At 39.0% G+C, this 16,145-nt stretch overlaps 1 protein-coding gene across 1 annotated transcript in view; it reads left to right on the top strand.

The window, feature by feature from the left end:
* The window catches only part of LOC147420404 (uncharacterized), a 4,165-nt gene extending 1,962 nt beyond the window's left edge, over positions 1–2,203 (top strand). The window contains exons 4-5 of the mRNA XM_086504524.1: positions 1,962–2,051; positions 2,119–2,203. Of these exons, the coding sequence (XP_086360650.1) occupies positions 1,962–2,051; positions 2,119–2,203 (175 nt within the window). The remainder of the gene's footprint in view (positions 1–1,961; positions 2,052–2,118) is intronic.
* Positions 2,204–16,145: the final 13,942 nt, after the last annotated feature.

Genomic DNA, 16,145 nt, shown 5'->3' with positions numbered 1-16,145 from the left:
CAGTTGAATCAGCCAAGCTCTATTAAATGAAAAAACCAGACCCTTCTATTATTCAATCATACCAAAGATTAATGTAGAGACTGTGTATAACCAGCTAGATTAGGCTGATTAAAAGCTCCCCCCTTTTTTTTGAATGTAACATCACCAACTGCAGCTATCTCAGAATGGCAGTATAACCCTCCTTCTATTACTCAAAAAAAGCATGGATAATCAGCAACTTACCAGGCTTTCAGCCTTAATATTCCCTCATCAACACCAAACATCATCCCATACTGACGTGGATATAATTGTACCTAGAAAATGGCAGCCAAAACTAGTGTACTATTTTGTAATTCCCTTACCAAACTGATGTCATTTTTTATGCCAAGCAACCAAAGACCTAGAGTAAGTAATCAGTGCTATGCATAATGAAAGCCCCGTCTGTACAGATCCTTAGATGAATTGTAGGAGGCCATTTTTAAGCCAGAAATCTAAATGGAATTGTAAGTCAGCACCAGAGCCAAATCTAGCTATTCCCAATCATTCCCAAGAGAGTATGATTATGTTTAGAAAAAACCAGACTTATACCAGAAATTTGAGACCAAAAAACCAGCTGGTGGCCAGTAACCAGGCAGTAAAGTTTACCAATTAGTGGGAAAAAAAAAATTTACAGATTCCTTCATTCAATGAACAGGACTGGAAGCCAACAAAAAATTAATCATATTCTTTCACTATGTCAAAGTAAAACAGCCTGTCATCCCCAGAACCACCACCAGAGTTTATACATAACCAGCACCATCACCAGGTTTTTAGCAAAGGATCGATCAGTAAAAGAAGCCCAAACCAATACCATCACCAGAGTTTATGCATAACCAGCACCATCACTAGATTTGATGTCATCTTTTATGCAGTCAGTACTAGTCAAGCATCCAAAAAAATGATCCTTTGCTAATGTGAAAAGACAAAAGAATCCCAAAATACCAAAAAAAAAATAAAAACTTGTTTTATATTCATCTATCAGAGCATGCAATTAACGAAACCTGTGAGCATCACCATGCCAATCAATTTTCCAAGCAGCTAAGGAAGACCAAGCCTAAGTGAGGGGAAAACACCCTCACCTTTTATAGTGGAGGAGGCAGGGATGCACTCCGACAAATACTCATTAGTGGTGGTGCCGCGGCCGCCTAGCATTTGATGAATGTAAGAGGTAATCCAGGTAGGATTCCATCCATGAGTGGGCGGTAGGGAAGCCAAGGCAGGCAATCTTTCATTATGCGAGATCATCTGCGCGGGGTAGTGACTCAATATGACTATCGCGACAGCATGAAGAAGCCCTAAGCAAAAAAAATAGTGATGTTAAAAGCCACCCCCGTTTTTGAGGAGCCAAAGAGTAGGTTTTTAGCTAAAAACTAAAACTGGTAGGAGGTAGATTAAGGGATGGTACCCATAGGGTAGCCAAAATAAGATGTTGGGAAGGTGTTAGCTTTATGGTAACTAGCTCTATCAACCAATGTGATCCAAATCAAGCATTTGTATAGCACAGGGTGCTCCCTTATCAGGCAACAGCTCAATTTAATCTCTTGAGCTCAGACAGTGATTTGGAGTGTAGCCTACAAACCCCCTCCAGATGAGATGCTAGAGCAACCACAGCCCCAAGGCAATCATTTAGCATGTAAAACATAAGGTAAAAATCCCTTACAGCCACAACTCAAAAAAAGATTCGAGTGTTTGGAGGTCATATATTGTGGCCAGAAATGGCGATTTAGAACATTAACCGAGCCCCATAGATACTATCCAGGTCAGAAGTCGTGACCAAGTGTGGGTGTGTGTAGTTATGGTCAGCTGCTGTGACACAGTGTGTGTGTGTGTGTGTGTGTGTGTATCTATATGTATCTATATATATATATATATATATATATATATCTGTTGTGACACTGTGTGTGTGTGTGTGTGTGAATTTTTGAAGAACGCGGAGCCATAAGGTACATATATATATATATATATATATATATATATATATATATATATATATATATATATATATATATATATATATATATATATATATATATATATCTGCTGTGACACTGTGTGTGTGTGTGTGTGTGAATTTTTGAAGAACGCGGAGCCATAAGGTACATATATATATATATATGTATATATATATATATATATATATATATATATATATATATATATATATATATATATATATCTGCTGTGACACAGTGTGTGTGTGTGTGTGTATATGTGTGTGTGTGTGTGTGTGTGTGTGTGTGTGTGTGTGTGTGTGTGTGTGTGTGTGTGTGTGTGTGTGTGTGTGTGTGTGTGTGTGTGTGTGTGTGTGTGTGTGTGTACCTTATGGCTCCGCGTTCTTCAAAAATTCACCGCGTGCAATCCCCAAGGCCGATTGCAAATCTGGGACCCAAATCACCCCATCGATCAATCACTGCCATCTAATACATCCCTCGAAAGAACCCCCAGAAAACATTACATTCCAATTGAAAAGGAAATCTTTAACATATATCTATAATTAAATAAGGAGGCTTATTTTACATAAATATGTAAGGTGTAGCGGAAGTGAATGTTGAACTTTGCTCAAGATGAGTGCTCCGAACTGTGCTCAAGGTTTCTTTTACTTACAGAAGGGAGAGCCTTCCATTCCTTTAGTGAGAGAGTGCAATGGACACAAACAAAGTGAATGGACACTGTGAATGGAAGTGCATGAGACTGAGAGATAGAGAAGAGAATACGACACCGAAGACGTTGTAAAACCCTCCTCCAAAGGCCCCACTCCCGATGGCGAGAGTGGTGTACTATTGATTGCACAATCTGGTACAATGACTGGATGCAAATCTAATGGGTATGTCGATGTCCACGATGTGGACGACGAAGACGATGCTACGGCTGAAAATGGTGCTGAAGTAGATGCTGAATGGGTTGAATGTTGTTGATGCAAAAGCGCAATCTGCTGGTCCTTAAAGGCTGCTGACAATCTGTTGTGTTTCTGCTGTTCAATAACGCTATAAGGACTGCAGTTTTGTTGCTTTCAAACACTGAAAATTGTAGCTCCAAAACGCTGGTTTAGGTGACCCAAAAACGCTGAATAGCTGGCTAAAAAACGCTAGGTAGCAGGGGGAGCTCCAAGCCCTATCTGATGAGTCTTTTGTCGATGCAGTCCCTGGCTGAAAATGATAATGGAAAACGCCAGTCCAGGCTGAATATTGCTGATGGAAATCGCCATGGCAAGGATGGTAAAGCTTGGTGAAAACGCCAACAAAGGGAGCGAAGTCTTGCTGAGAGAGAGGGGGAACCTGCTGCCCTTTCGCATGTGTTCTCCTTGCTCCTCTGCCAAATAGTGCTAGCCTAGGTTTGCTTATATATTATCTTACCCAAATTGCCCTACTTAGTTCCCAACAAAAGTCACTTAAAATAATAAGTGAAAAATGTTAAAAATAGGGAAATTAGGTTTAATGCTCTTGAAAATTCTCGTGATGGATTCTGATGGGAATGCTGATGATCATGCTGTGTGCAATCGGAGGATATGCATCTAATCTAAGTGATTGGTCATGCACAGTCTGCAAACAGACTCACAAAAAGTGCCAGATCACTTCCTTTTCTAGATTGGCTTGACTGAACTGAACCCTGGTCATGCTGTAGCTTGTCCACGGACACGTAGGGTTGGAAAGAATATCAAGATGAGTTCTCCAAACTGTGCTCAAGGTTCCTTTTACTTACGTTGCACCTTACATTGGTACCAGAGCTTTGGCAGTGTTCTGTATCACTCAAGGAAAGAACCACTGAATTTTTTTTGCTTGTTGAGGTCACATGAACCCAAGTTCACTTGGGCGTGTTGATTCCTAATCGTGTTTTTGAAGAGTGACTGAAATCCCAAGAAAGAAGGGCTTGTCCAGCCTCCCCGTGTGCCTCTTTTCACTCATTGAGAGCGGACCGTGCACTTAGCGGCCGAATCGACGTGAGGTGGGAAAAAACAACCTTGGTGTGAGCGCAAGGCCGCCAAGGGGTGCACCCATGGAAAAGAGTAGAACTTGGGTGAAGAGACGATCCTTTTCAAACACATATTGCAAGCGAAAGAAGAACCTCAAGAACCCAAGACCCCCAAGGACCCAAGACCCACAAGAACCCAAGTTCCTCGTGAACTTAAGAACCAAAGATCACGGTGTATGGTCATCACCCGAAGCGGAATGGATATTTCGCATGGAGGTGATGGACATGAAAGTAGTGAAGAAGAATTTCCTCACCGTGGAGGTTTTCCTGACCCTCCTCCAACACCATCTACGCCAGGGATTGTACCAAATCATGTGGAAGTTTTGGTCAAGTAGATGATGGACATGATGGCACAACAACAAGAAGCGACTCGCATTACTTTGAAACGCGAATGTGATGCATGAAAAGAAAGAAAAGCACAAAGAAAGAAGGAAGCCGAAGCAAGACGTATGGTATGGTATGGTGTCCAAAAAAGTAAACAATACATCATTTATACCACCCAACAAAGACACACCTGGTCCTTCACAGATGACATCTAGTAGGATTCTCTTTAATGATGTTAGTAGTTACTGGACCTTCAAAATCTGCGGTTCTCTAAAGCCTCCCATTAGACAATCCCAACAAATGTAATCTCAACATTGTATCATTTTGGAAGAACTTGCAAGTTTCATTAAATGAAGATTTTTGAATTTTGGTTCTAAAAAAAAGTGAAGTGTTCATTTTTCTTATGTTTGAAAATTTAGAGTATTTGAATATTCTCTCTCTCTCTCTCTCTCTCTCTCTCTCTCTCTCTCACACACACACACACACACACACACACACAAACTTTGGCACAAATCACACGTACTAACTTTTGTCTTTATAATTTTAAAACTTATACACTCACTATCAAAGATCAAGACATTTAATTAGTACTAGTATGTGACACGCGCGTTGTTGCGGCCAAGAAAAGCATGGCAATTGGACCTCTCTCTCTCTATCTCTCTCTCTCTCACACATACATACACACACACAATGGAAATGTAGTCCTTGGAATCACTATAGAAAGATAACAATGCATATTTACACCTTCTCTTTATCTTTCTATCTCTCTAGAAAAGCATGGTAATTGGATATCTCTCTCTCTCTCTCTCTCTCTCTCTCTCTCTCTCTCTCTCATACACACACACACACAATCGAATAGTAGTCCTAGGAATCACAAGTAGGTCTTTGATATCTCTTTTATCACCTTCTTTCCTCCATTTCTTAATTCTTTTAAGTTGAAGACTTGCTCAATAGCTCTCTCTCTCTCTCTCTCTCTCTCTCTCTCTTCACATGGAGTGCTTTCGGCCGATCGGTTGCGATCAACTCATCCTTCACACGACTTCTAACAAATTTGAGTTGTCCATATCTCCCCACTCATCAATCAATGACAATGTACCACATTTCTACCAACTTGCTACTATTGTGCCATGCTATCAAAACCATGGCTTGCCAATATACGGGCTTCTCATGACTCTCAATTGGTTGGAGGTAAGACAGGTTTTGATGCTTCCTAGTCATTTTGGTGGGCTACCAAGTTGCCAAGGAAAGGCTCTCTCTCTCTCTCTCTCTCTCTCTCTCTCTCTCTCTCTCACACACACACACACACACACATAGTAATAGTGACACGCATGCACACACAGAGCGTGTACACACACATGCAAACTATCAGGTGCACAATTTTGGCTACTACAATCTTTATGTTGTTGAAAAAGGTTGGATTTGCATATTCTACATTCTCTCTCTCTCTCTCTCTCTCTCTCTCTCTCTCTCTCTCTCTCTCTCTCTCTCTCACACACACACACACACACACACACACACTCACACACATTCACACAGAGATTACAACAACTTGTCAAACTCACAACTTGACTATTGCAAGTCGTTGGGAAAGGATGGAGTTGCAATCTGAACTACTTTATGCAATTTTTGAAGGTTGGGACTCAACATCTTATGGCCAAGAAGGTAGAAAAGCTTTAGTTCGGGCGCTAGAGTCTGAGCTCAACCACTACATGTAATCCTTTTGTTGACCAATAAGTTGATAATTCCAATAAATTTAGTTCTTTTGGAGGATCTACCATAAATGCCAGAATCATAACCCCCACGGTCTAGTGTTCGGGAAAAGTGTGCCTCAGCTTAGCCTTCAGCCGGTTGCAAAATCAAAGTAGCCGGTTGAGGGGAGGGCAAGAAGGAGAAAATTCCACTTCAAATACATGGAAAATAGTGTCATTTTGCAAAAATACTCGCTAGTATTGTAAAATTCCGGTTCAGATTTGTCTTGGAGGGATTTTTGTATGTTTGTGAAAATGATTTTTCTCGAACACTATCCCCCACCATTAGATTTGCTGCCACCATTATATGCTCTATTAATTGATCCACTTTGTATCTTTGCTTTGACATGCTCTACAACTCCTTAAGGTGCATACAATCCCCTATTGCTAGGAGATGAAACATACTAGGTATCTGTATGTGCCACAATAAATAACATTATTGGGCTTGAGTTGAAAGCATGTACATAAGTCCCCCACATAGGGACTCCCCTTCATTGTTCGGGAAAAATCATTTTCTTAAACATACAAAATGCCTTTTCTTGAATTTGCCAAGAGAAAAATTTAGAAAATTAGGTACTTTTTTAGGTTTTTACACTATTTTTTGCTATTTTGGGGCGGAATTTCTCCTTTTTGATCCCTTGCGCTCAACCGGCATGTGGAAATTGAAAACAACACGATATTAAGCTAAGACACATTTTTCCCGAACATGCTCCCCTTGCTTCTAAATCTTGATCCTAGGCCAAGACCATTGTTCCTAATTGGGCCTGTAGAAAAATCCTTACGAACATCTCGCTTCACCTCCACCATTTTTTCATTCAAATCTTTAAAAAATATTATAGAGAACTTTATCCACGAAACCCTCTAATACATATGTGATAAAGCCAAATCTTGAAGGCCTCTGCCATGGTTATACATCACAAAAACAATAACAACATTTGTGATTGTACCAAATTTCTAGAACAATTCTTAAAATCATTTTTTTGTAATACTTGAAGCTAAAAATACCGACAAAAATATCTTTAGTCCTAGCTGAATTTGATGGCCCACCAGGCCTGGCTACACCACCTTACTGTTCCCATTTACACTGTGTTGATCATCCCTTGGCATTGCCTTTTTTGCTTCTACCTTAACGAAGTAAAAGGAGAAACCGCATGCATTGGTAACATGTTAGTATAAGTCATGAGAACAATGATCTAGTTGATGTAAAGTATGCAAATTTAACCCACCCTTCAAATTTCTTAAACGTGCTAGGGTAAAGGAGCAAGTTGTAACACAGGTGCCTTTTAAAAGTCATACACGCCCCATTTTAGAGACAAAATTTTGGAATATACCAGGAATCTTGCTTACGAGTCCACTTGTGATTTGTTGAAAACTGTCCTACTATGGGGCTTTGGGTGTCTCTAACCCCTAAAAACCTCAAAATTTAAACTTTATCAAATTGACTGCCCAAATTAAATCAAAAGAATATCAATCTTGATAATCCGCCTTTGCATGAGGAATCTCATATGCAATTTTCAAAATTCAAATCTGACCAAATTTGCAAAATCCCGCCCAAAATTACACTTTTTTTCTTGAGTGACTCTAAAGTGGCTCCTTTACCCTGAACAAATTTGTTGTAGAAATTTGTACATGCATCAATATGATGAAGTGAAAGTATGCACTTACCATTCATCTAGCATCAATGTTATGTTTACTAAGACAACCAAATCTGCAACACATGGATTCCCAAAGAATATATTAAATTAGCCATACAACTTGCCTAAAGCACAATCTTCAATTATGAGTTCAAAATCTCTCATGGTGTTTCACGGAGAGAAAAACTCTCTCTCTCTCTCTCTCTCTCTCTCTCTCTCTCTCTCTCTCTCTCTCTCTCTCTCTCTCTCTCTCATGTACACACTAAAAGTGCTCAAGTTTGTAAAGATATCGCTTTTGTCTCTCCTCTTCTTAACTGCCTGCGGAGATTGAACTATGAGCTCAATTTTCACCTAGCTTAGGGTAAAATGTAAGATTTCTTTGTAGGAGGTTGTATTAAGAAATGAAATGAAATGAAATGTTTATTAACATCTACAAAAGGCCTAAAAGACCTAAGAAAGCAATACAACAAATCCTCATCCGGTGTGTCAAAGTGTCCAATACAAAATAAAGTACTGAAGTAAAGACTGAACCACTAGAAAAGGAAGGGGGAGAGAGAGGTGCGGGGAAGGTGGCCGATATAAGAAACAGCTTGTTGATTCGAGGTGGCTCTTGCCCTCTGTCATTACATAAATTCTCTCATGGGTCTCTCTACTATGATATCAATCTCTTGCTCTGTGAAGATCCTCATAGGAGTCGCTTTGTATCTACCATTAATAGCCTGGATACGTTGGCGATAGACAGAACGACGACATAATTTGCGAGGGGGCCGTGGGTGTCGGGTGCTGGAAGGTTTGGCTATGATGGACCTCTCTCTCTCTCTCTCTCTCTCTCTCTCTCTCTCTCTCTCTCTCTCTCTCTCTCTCTACAGACTATATTGTCCTTGGGGGGTTCCTAAAAATACATAAGTGTATCACATGAGTTCATCAGGAGAGGTATTTAAATTCCTAAAGTTACAGATTTACATATATAGGAGGGAATTTTTTATCCAATTTTTAAAAAAAGTATGTATATATGTATATATGTATGTGTGTGTGTGTGTGTGTGTGTGTGTGTGTGTGTGTGTGTGTGTGTGTGTGTGTGTATATGTATATATATATATATATATATATGTGTGTGTGTGTGTGTATATATGTATGTACATACATACATACATATATATATATATATATATATATATATATATATATATATATATCTATATATCTATATATATATATATATATATATATATATATATATATATATATATATATATACCTTATGGCTACGCGTTATTCAAAAATTCACCGCGTGCAATCCCCAAGGCCAATTGCAAATCTAGGACCCAAACCACCCCATCGATCAATCACTGCCATCTAATACATCCCTCAAAAGAACTCCCAAAAAACATTACATTCCAATTGAAAAGGAAAGCTTTAACATATATCTATTAAATAAGGAGGCTTATTTTACATAAATATGTAAGGTGCAGCGAAAGTGAATGTTGAACTTTGCTCAAGATGAGTGCTCCGAATTGTGCTCAAGGTTCCTTTTACTTACGGAAGGGAGAGCCTTTTGTTCCTTTAGTGAGAGAGTGCAATGGGCACAAACAAAGTGAATGGACACTGTGAATGGAAGCGCATGAGACTGAGAGACTGAGAAGAGAATATGACACCAGAGACATTGTAAAACCCTCCTCTGAATGCCCCACTCCCGATGGCGAGAGTGGTCTACTACTGATTGCACAATCTAGTACATTGATTGGATTCAAATCTAATGAGTATGTCGATGTCGATGATGTGGACGACGAAGACGATGCTACGGCTGAAAATGGTGTTGAAGTAGATGTTGAATGGGCTAAATGTTGTTGATGCAAAAAACGCAATCTACTGGTCCTTAAAGGCTGCTGAAAATCTGTTGTGTTTCTGCTCTTCAAAAATTTTATAAAGGTTGCACTCTGTTGCTTTCAAACGCTAAAAACCGCAGCTCCAAAACGCTGGTTTAGGTAACCCAAAAACGTTGAATAGCTGGCTGAAAAACGCTAGGCAGCAGGGGTGGATCCAAGCGCTATCTGCTGAGTTTTTTGTCGCTGCAGTCCCTGGCTGAAAACGATGATGGAAAATGCCAGGCCAGGTTGAATATTGCTAATGGAAATTGCCAAGGCAAGGATGGTGAAGCTTGGTAAAAATGCTAGCAAAGGGGGGGAGTCTTGCTGAGAGAGAGAGGGGGAATCTGCTGCCCTTTGGATGCTACAGTTATTCATTCTTGGTTGCATCAATTTAATGCTTATTTTGCGACAACTAAGAAGACAGGAAGTAGCAAGTTTTTGACGGCAGCTATGTACCTTGCCAAAGATGCCATAAATTGGTACCACGCATGGCAAGAAGCACAGTTAGCCACGCACCTAGAGGAAGCCGACGAATTCACGCCCCTTTCCTTCAATTGGGTTGATTTCCAAGACAAGCTCAAGGCGCGGTTTATGCCACCTCAGTACCTCGCACGATTGAAGGACGACTGGTGCGGTCTCAAGAAAAATGGTATGCCAGTTATGTCTTTCTCTAATTGTGTTTTGCAGCTCGGCACGCAATTACACAATCGGATGCAAAGCGCAAGGAGGCATTCCTTTATAAATTGGATGAGTATATCAAGTACGATGTCGAGGTGCTCGATTCAATCGATCTCAACAAGGCGGTCAAGATTGCTCTCGCACCTGAGATGAAGCACAACAAGGGAAAGCCTAAGGAAACCAAGACTTCCACAAGTACCTCTCAAACTTCTCAGAACCCTCAGAACGGTAAGAACGATAAGGATGGTAAGAACGATAACTCTTCTAACCAATCTTCCAATAGTCTCTCAGAAAAGAACTCTCAAGATGAACCTAAGGGTAACTCTCACAATTGCTAAACCTAAGCTCACTCCATATGAAAAGGTAGCACAAAAAATTCTAGGAGGATACATCACGTCGAAAGAGCAAAGCACTTATTCTAAGGAAGGTCGTTGTTTTCATTGTCACATTAAGGGTCACATAAAAAGAACATGTCCTAAGCTTGACTCTAATGAATCTAAAGAATCCACAGAACCCACTTCCTCTGTCAATGCAATAAATGACAACACGAGTGTGTCCCAAGTTTCTCATGACCCTCCCATTGGTGAGTCGCTCATTAAATGTTATGGTCATATAACGAGGCATCATTTTTTCATATTGTTTGACCCACGCAGTATGCATGATGTGATTAGTCCCTCTTGTTGAGAGAGCCCGCCTAGAGGTTAGTCAGAAATCTCCTCTCGAGGTCTCTGGCTTCACTCCCGGTATGGATTCTCTCATCACGAAGGAGTTCTTTTATGTGTTGTTTACAGTTCAACAAGCTTCTTTTCGAAGAAAATTTTTAGTCTCTCCTCATTCTCCATCTCTCATTTCTAATGTGCAGGCAAAGATTGAACGGATTCAAAAGGAGACTCTCTCAGTCTCGTCTTCTCCAAAGCATGATACACAGGATTTGCATGATGATTTAAATGATAATGATGAGCATGATGATTTGGATGACAATGACAAGCATGATGATTTGCATGATCAAGATGTGATTTCTCACGAGCATGATGATTTGTATGACCAAGATGTGATTGTTCACAAGAATGATGGGTTAGTTGATACTGTTTCTAGTGAAGCTAACCTCATTGCAGATTTGATCAATCACGAAGAACCGATCTTGGCTCTCGAGCCTAGGTCCAAGAACCCCCTCAGGAAGAACCGATCTTGGCTCTCGAAACTAGGTCCAAAGAATCCTTACAGGAAGTACTCTGTGTTCAAATGATTCGTCAGCACACATTGTTCAAGTGTTTAATAATATATGTTATATATAATATATATTATATTATAATATGTATATCTTATTATCAATGTCCGAAAAAATTGTGATTGTATTATTATCAGTGGTCTTTAAAAATAAGGGTTTGAAAAAAATTTACTTTTGATGTGTGTGTGTGTGTGTGTGTGTGTGTGTGTGTGTGTGATGTAATAATATGGGATTTTTTTGCTATTTTTAGAAAGTGACATGTGTGTATGTTTGTAGGTACCTATCTATAAAAGGCTCGCCTCCTTTGCAATCCTCCATTTTGTGCTCATCACTCTGTCCACGCTCTCCATCTCCTCATACTCTTCTCCATCTCCTGTTTCTCTATGGATCCTTTCAATATTTTGATAGAGAAAGAGTTCTTATTAGGCAGAACTGATAATAATGATTATAAAAATCTGTTGAACAAATTTCTTGATCAGGTGGGACAACATCACCGTAGTTCTCATCTCAATCGCATGTTTAATCTATGTTTTTCTATTAAAGATTGGATATTCTCATTCCAATCTTTTATAGGACAGTTCCAACGTCAATACGATATTGGTACTTCTCAAGGGACTCTCCAAGTTGATGGATCACCATTTATACATGCCACAGATGTGTTAACAAATTCATCAAAACTTAAGACTTTGAACAGGATTCTTCTATAGGTTCCAAATGAAAAGAAGAAAGCAGAGTTTAGATGTGGGATCCATGGACATAAGTGTCGACTGGTGCAATATTTTTATGGTTTTATATGTTGTTTACAAATATTTACAGAGGAAGAAGCATATGTTTCTAAACAACAAGCATAAGGGAAGGATCTTAGTCTTCAAAAACAATAGATGAAGAGATTGAAGTCACTATAGTAATTGACCCAGCTGCTGCAGAGAAATATTTGAGTGAGCATGTCAACTTTGAAGCACTTCGAAAACATGATAGTCAGGTAGTGGCTACTACTGAAACATTAGATCTTACTCTATTGGATGAGGATGGTTCTCAAGGTGATATCCCCACATCAATTCTTCCCAGTTTACCCATTGTGGGCTTTGATTTTGTGTTAGTATTAGATATAATGAAGCTTTTTAACCTATGTGAAGATTTTTGTCTTGCAATAATTTCATAGAATTTGGAAGAATACAAAGATTTTGTTGATCAGGAGATTGATGAGTATCTGCTGATAGATTCACATACAAATGAGGAAAAGTTTATTGGCCCTACACAATCTTTGTAGAAAATTTTCAATGACGTGATAGCTTATGAAGCAACTCTTTCCACTAGAGAAGGGATTACTACTATACAAAGAAAATTAAATATTGAAGACATGGGAAAAATGGTGATGCCAGTTACATCAAGCTTTAAGAAGGTTGAGTCCTCTAACAATTTAAATGGTGAAAATGTAGTGGAGCATGACGAGAATGACGCAGGTATATACTATATCCTTTTCTTATATTTGATTCTTTCTTACACTGTGTACATGAGATTATATTATGTTTTGTAGTTTTGTGTTTATTGTTAGGAAATAAGACGTAGCTAAATAGATAATTGAGTAGATTACTTAATGGAGAGAGACAGATTTATATACACGAGATTATAGAGTAGAGAGAGAGAGAGAGAGAGTACACACGATATACGTGGTTCACCCAATGTGGGCTACGTCCACGGGAAAGCAGCCACTCGATGGCTTTAGTACTTCAAAACAAGAAGTAGTTTACAAAGGGATTATACCCTTAATGGAGCTCCCGCCTTGCTTCACTCTCACCACCTCACACTCACCTTGTTGCATCAACTTCACACTATGAAATGTGTGTAGAAATGGCCTCCTTTTATAGGCCAAAAGGGTTGCCCTCTCTTATGAGAGACAGCCATGTGTAGCCGCCCTTGTGCGAATAAGTTCAAATCGGACCCTCCAATCCGCCCATGTGTGGCCGCCCTTGAGAAGACAAGTCCGCTTTTGAATTCGGCCACCGGCCATTGAATTCGGCCACCGGCCACCGGCCATTGACTTCCGACCACCGGCCACCGGCCATTGACTACCGGCCACCGGCCAACCAACTGGTTGTTTTTCGACCACTTTCCGGCCGCCGTCCGGCCATAATATTCCGGCGAAAAAGAATATTCCGGTGAAAAAAAGTCTCGGGGGCCTCCGCCCCCGAGGCCTTTAAAGTTGCCCCTGATTCTTGTCCATGAAAATTTTGGTTTCCGGTGAGTGATTTTCCTTCACGCACGATGGCTTCTCCTCATAATGGGGGCCTTACAAATGTGCGCTTTTACCACAGAAAATTACAAGGGTAAATCAGACTCCATACTTAACATTTATGAGGATAAGTTCCTCAACCGTGTTGCAGGACAACGTACATGGGCCTTAGGCACAGATACAGCTTTAGGGAATTATCTCAAACATTTGACCTTTCCTACCTTCCTTGTATTTCACCATAAGTTTACTCATAATGTTGAGTTCTCTCTCTTTGTAATAATTGGGGGGTATGCCTATGAAGACTAGTGCAAAGAAAGTGATGCTATTAGAAAAGCAAGCTTCCTTATGATTTTTGGACAAGATCCTAGTTTATATGGATTGAGCAGTAATTATTATCTAGCATATACAACATATATATTGTTTAACATGTGGAATAAAGGATCCCACAAAATTATCTACATACGGCAAAAGAGAGCTACTCCGACTTCATAGGCCCATTCCTTAACCTCAACCTATTGATATCAAGTTACTTGAGACAGAGATAGAGACGGATGGAACACAGAGCAGTCTAATAATATATTTGACTTTCTTTTGTGAGGAGAAAGATACAGAAGAAGCAGATCCATCAACAAAAAGAGCAAGGACAATAGAATACTACGTGATGGAGCCAGAATGAAGAAGACTCACTATAATTGTAAATCTAACTAGAAGCATATAGTTTGCCATAGTTCAATAGATCTCATGATGGTGTAGAATTTTTCTCATGTAATAAGTTTTCATTTGAATGTTCAGTACAATTATGAGTGGATTTTCCAAATTTTTCTATCTCTACATTGTTGTGCTCTCTATTCAACATGTTTGACTGCTGCTGTGGATTAGTGCCAAGTCTTCTTTCTCTTTTCTTTCCTTTCTTCCTTTTCTTTCTGTAGAGTTTGTCTTAAACAATGGTCTCAAAGTGCATCTCTCAATTGGATCCTATGTATAATTTTCCTGTATGCCCATTGATGTAATTCATCTAAGCTATTGGCACACTTTGATCTACCTCCATGTCTTGGTGTGGCTAAAAAGGCACTTTGAGCTTGATAGTATGTCTTTTCCATACCTTGAGTTAACCATATAGAAATACTATTGTATTCTTTCGCAAACCAAGGAGTATGGTTGCAAATAATATGTTGTAAGAAAAAATTAGAAAAACTTGTTCTTAGATTGTGAATTTGATTATCATCTAGTTTTTTTAAGTACACATATAATACTACAAATGGTTGAAGATAGTAAAGTACCATGTAATGAGTATTATGTTGATTTGTCCATGCAACAATCATCAATTTATGGAATTTCTTTAATGCTTTCTTGAACATATTGTAGTCTGCCTCCTTCCAGATTTCCAAGTCACAATACTTGAAAATTATATCAATACACTTCCACACATTGGCTTTGCAAGTTCTTGTTGCACCAGAATCGGAATGGTCTACCACCACATTATGTGCACATCTCCATTTATGTGCTCATTGATCAACAGGTCTTATAAGTGGTGTAGGCATTGATAAAAACCATCATGCTTTGAAACCATTGATTGAGAGCTTCTTTGGCAGATCTTTTTCTATCGTTGATCTCTTCACATCTTGCTCTATCTTCACATGTCCACCATGCAAGCCTATGTCAGAAAGAACCTTTTCCATACATTTAATAGCTTTGGCCTTAGCTGTTACAAGACGTAAAGCCTTGGTTGTTACAAGACTATGTATAAAAATAGTAGCTTCTCAATTATCCTACAAAGACCATGCATTGTGTAGATGTGCACTCTAGCTAGTGGAATATCCAATACTTGCTTGAAATTTAGCTTATATAAATGTTTATGAGGTGCTCCATTCCAATACTTTGTATTTAACTCGTTAACATTGCCCATGCAATATAGACATGGACTCATGGTTGTAGGACCTTTTGAAATATTATACATGCACTTTAGTGTCTACAAATCACTTGCCATGTGCCTCTCCACCTTGTAAGAGTCTTCCATTTCGTTGTTCACTAATTATGTCAAGTATATTTGTCTTGTGAAAAACCCAATGCAAAAATGTTAAAAAATTTTGAAGGCACCTACATATGGAACAGAACATGGGAGTAAACAAAAACTGATTATAAAAAGATGAATTGGAAATAAGAAAATAATAATGAATATAGATTTAATTGTTACCTCAAATGTGGCCAATGATAATATGTTGCTTTCAGATTGCACATTTAACCACCTGAGATCCTCAGTTGTAATCGTGGGATCAAGAGCCCTATTCATTAGTGTAATAGCTACTTGTTCCATCTTGATTTGCTTAACAAGCTCACATTCATTAAGCCTTATAACAAACTTAAGGACTCCTTTGCACTCATCTATATTGATTTCAAAAGATTGCACACAATATAATTGCAATACTTTAATATTATAAAAAATAT

The sequence above is a fragment of the Adiantum capillus-veneris genome, chromosome 28 (genome assembly GCF_014529385.1).
Source record: "Adiantum capillus-veneris isolate H3 chromosome 28, ASM1452938v2, whole genome shotgun sequence".
Taxonomy (NCBI): domain Eukaryota; kingdom Viridiplantae; phylum Streptophyta; class Polypodiopsida; order Polypodiales; family Pteridaceae; genus Adiantum; species Adiantum capillus-veneris.
The sequence above is the reverse complement of the archived record's forward strand: the minus strand, read 5'-3'. Positions and strand labels throughout refer to the sequence as shown.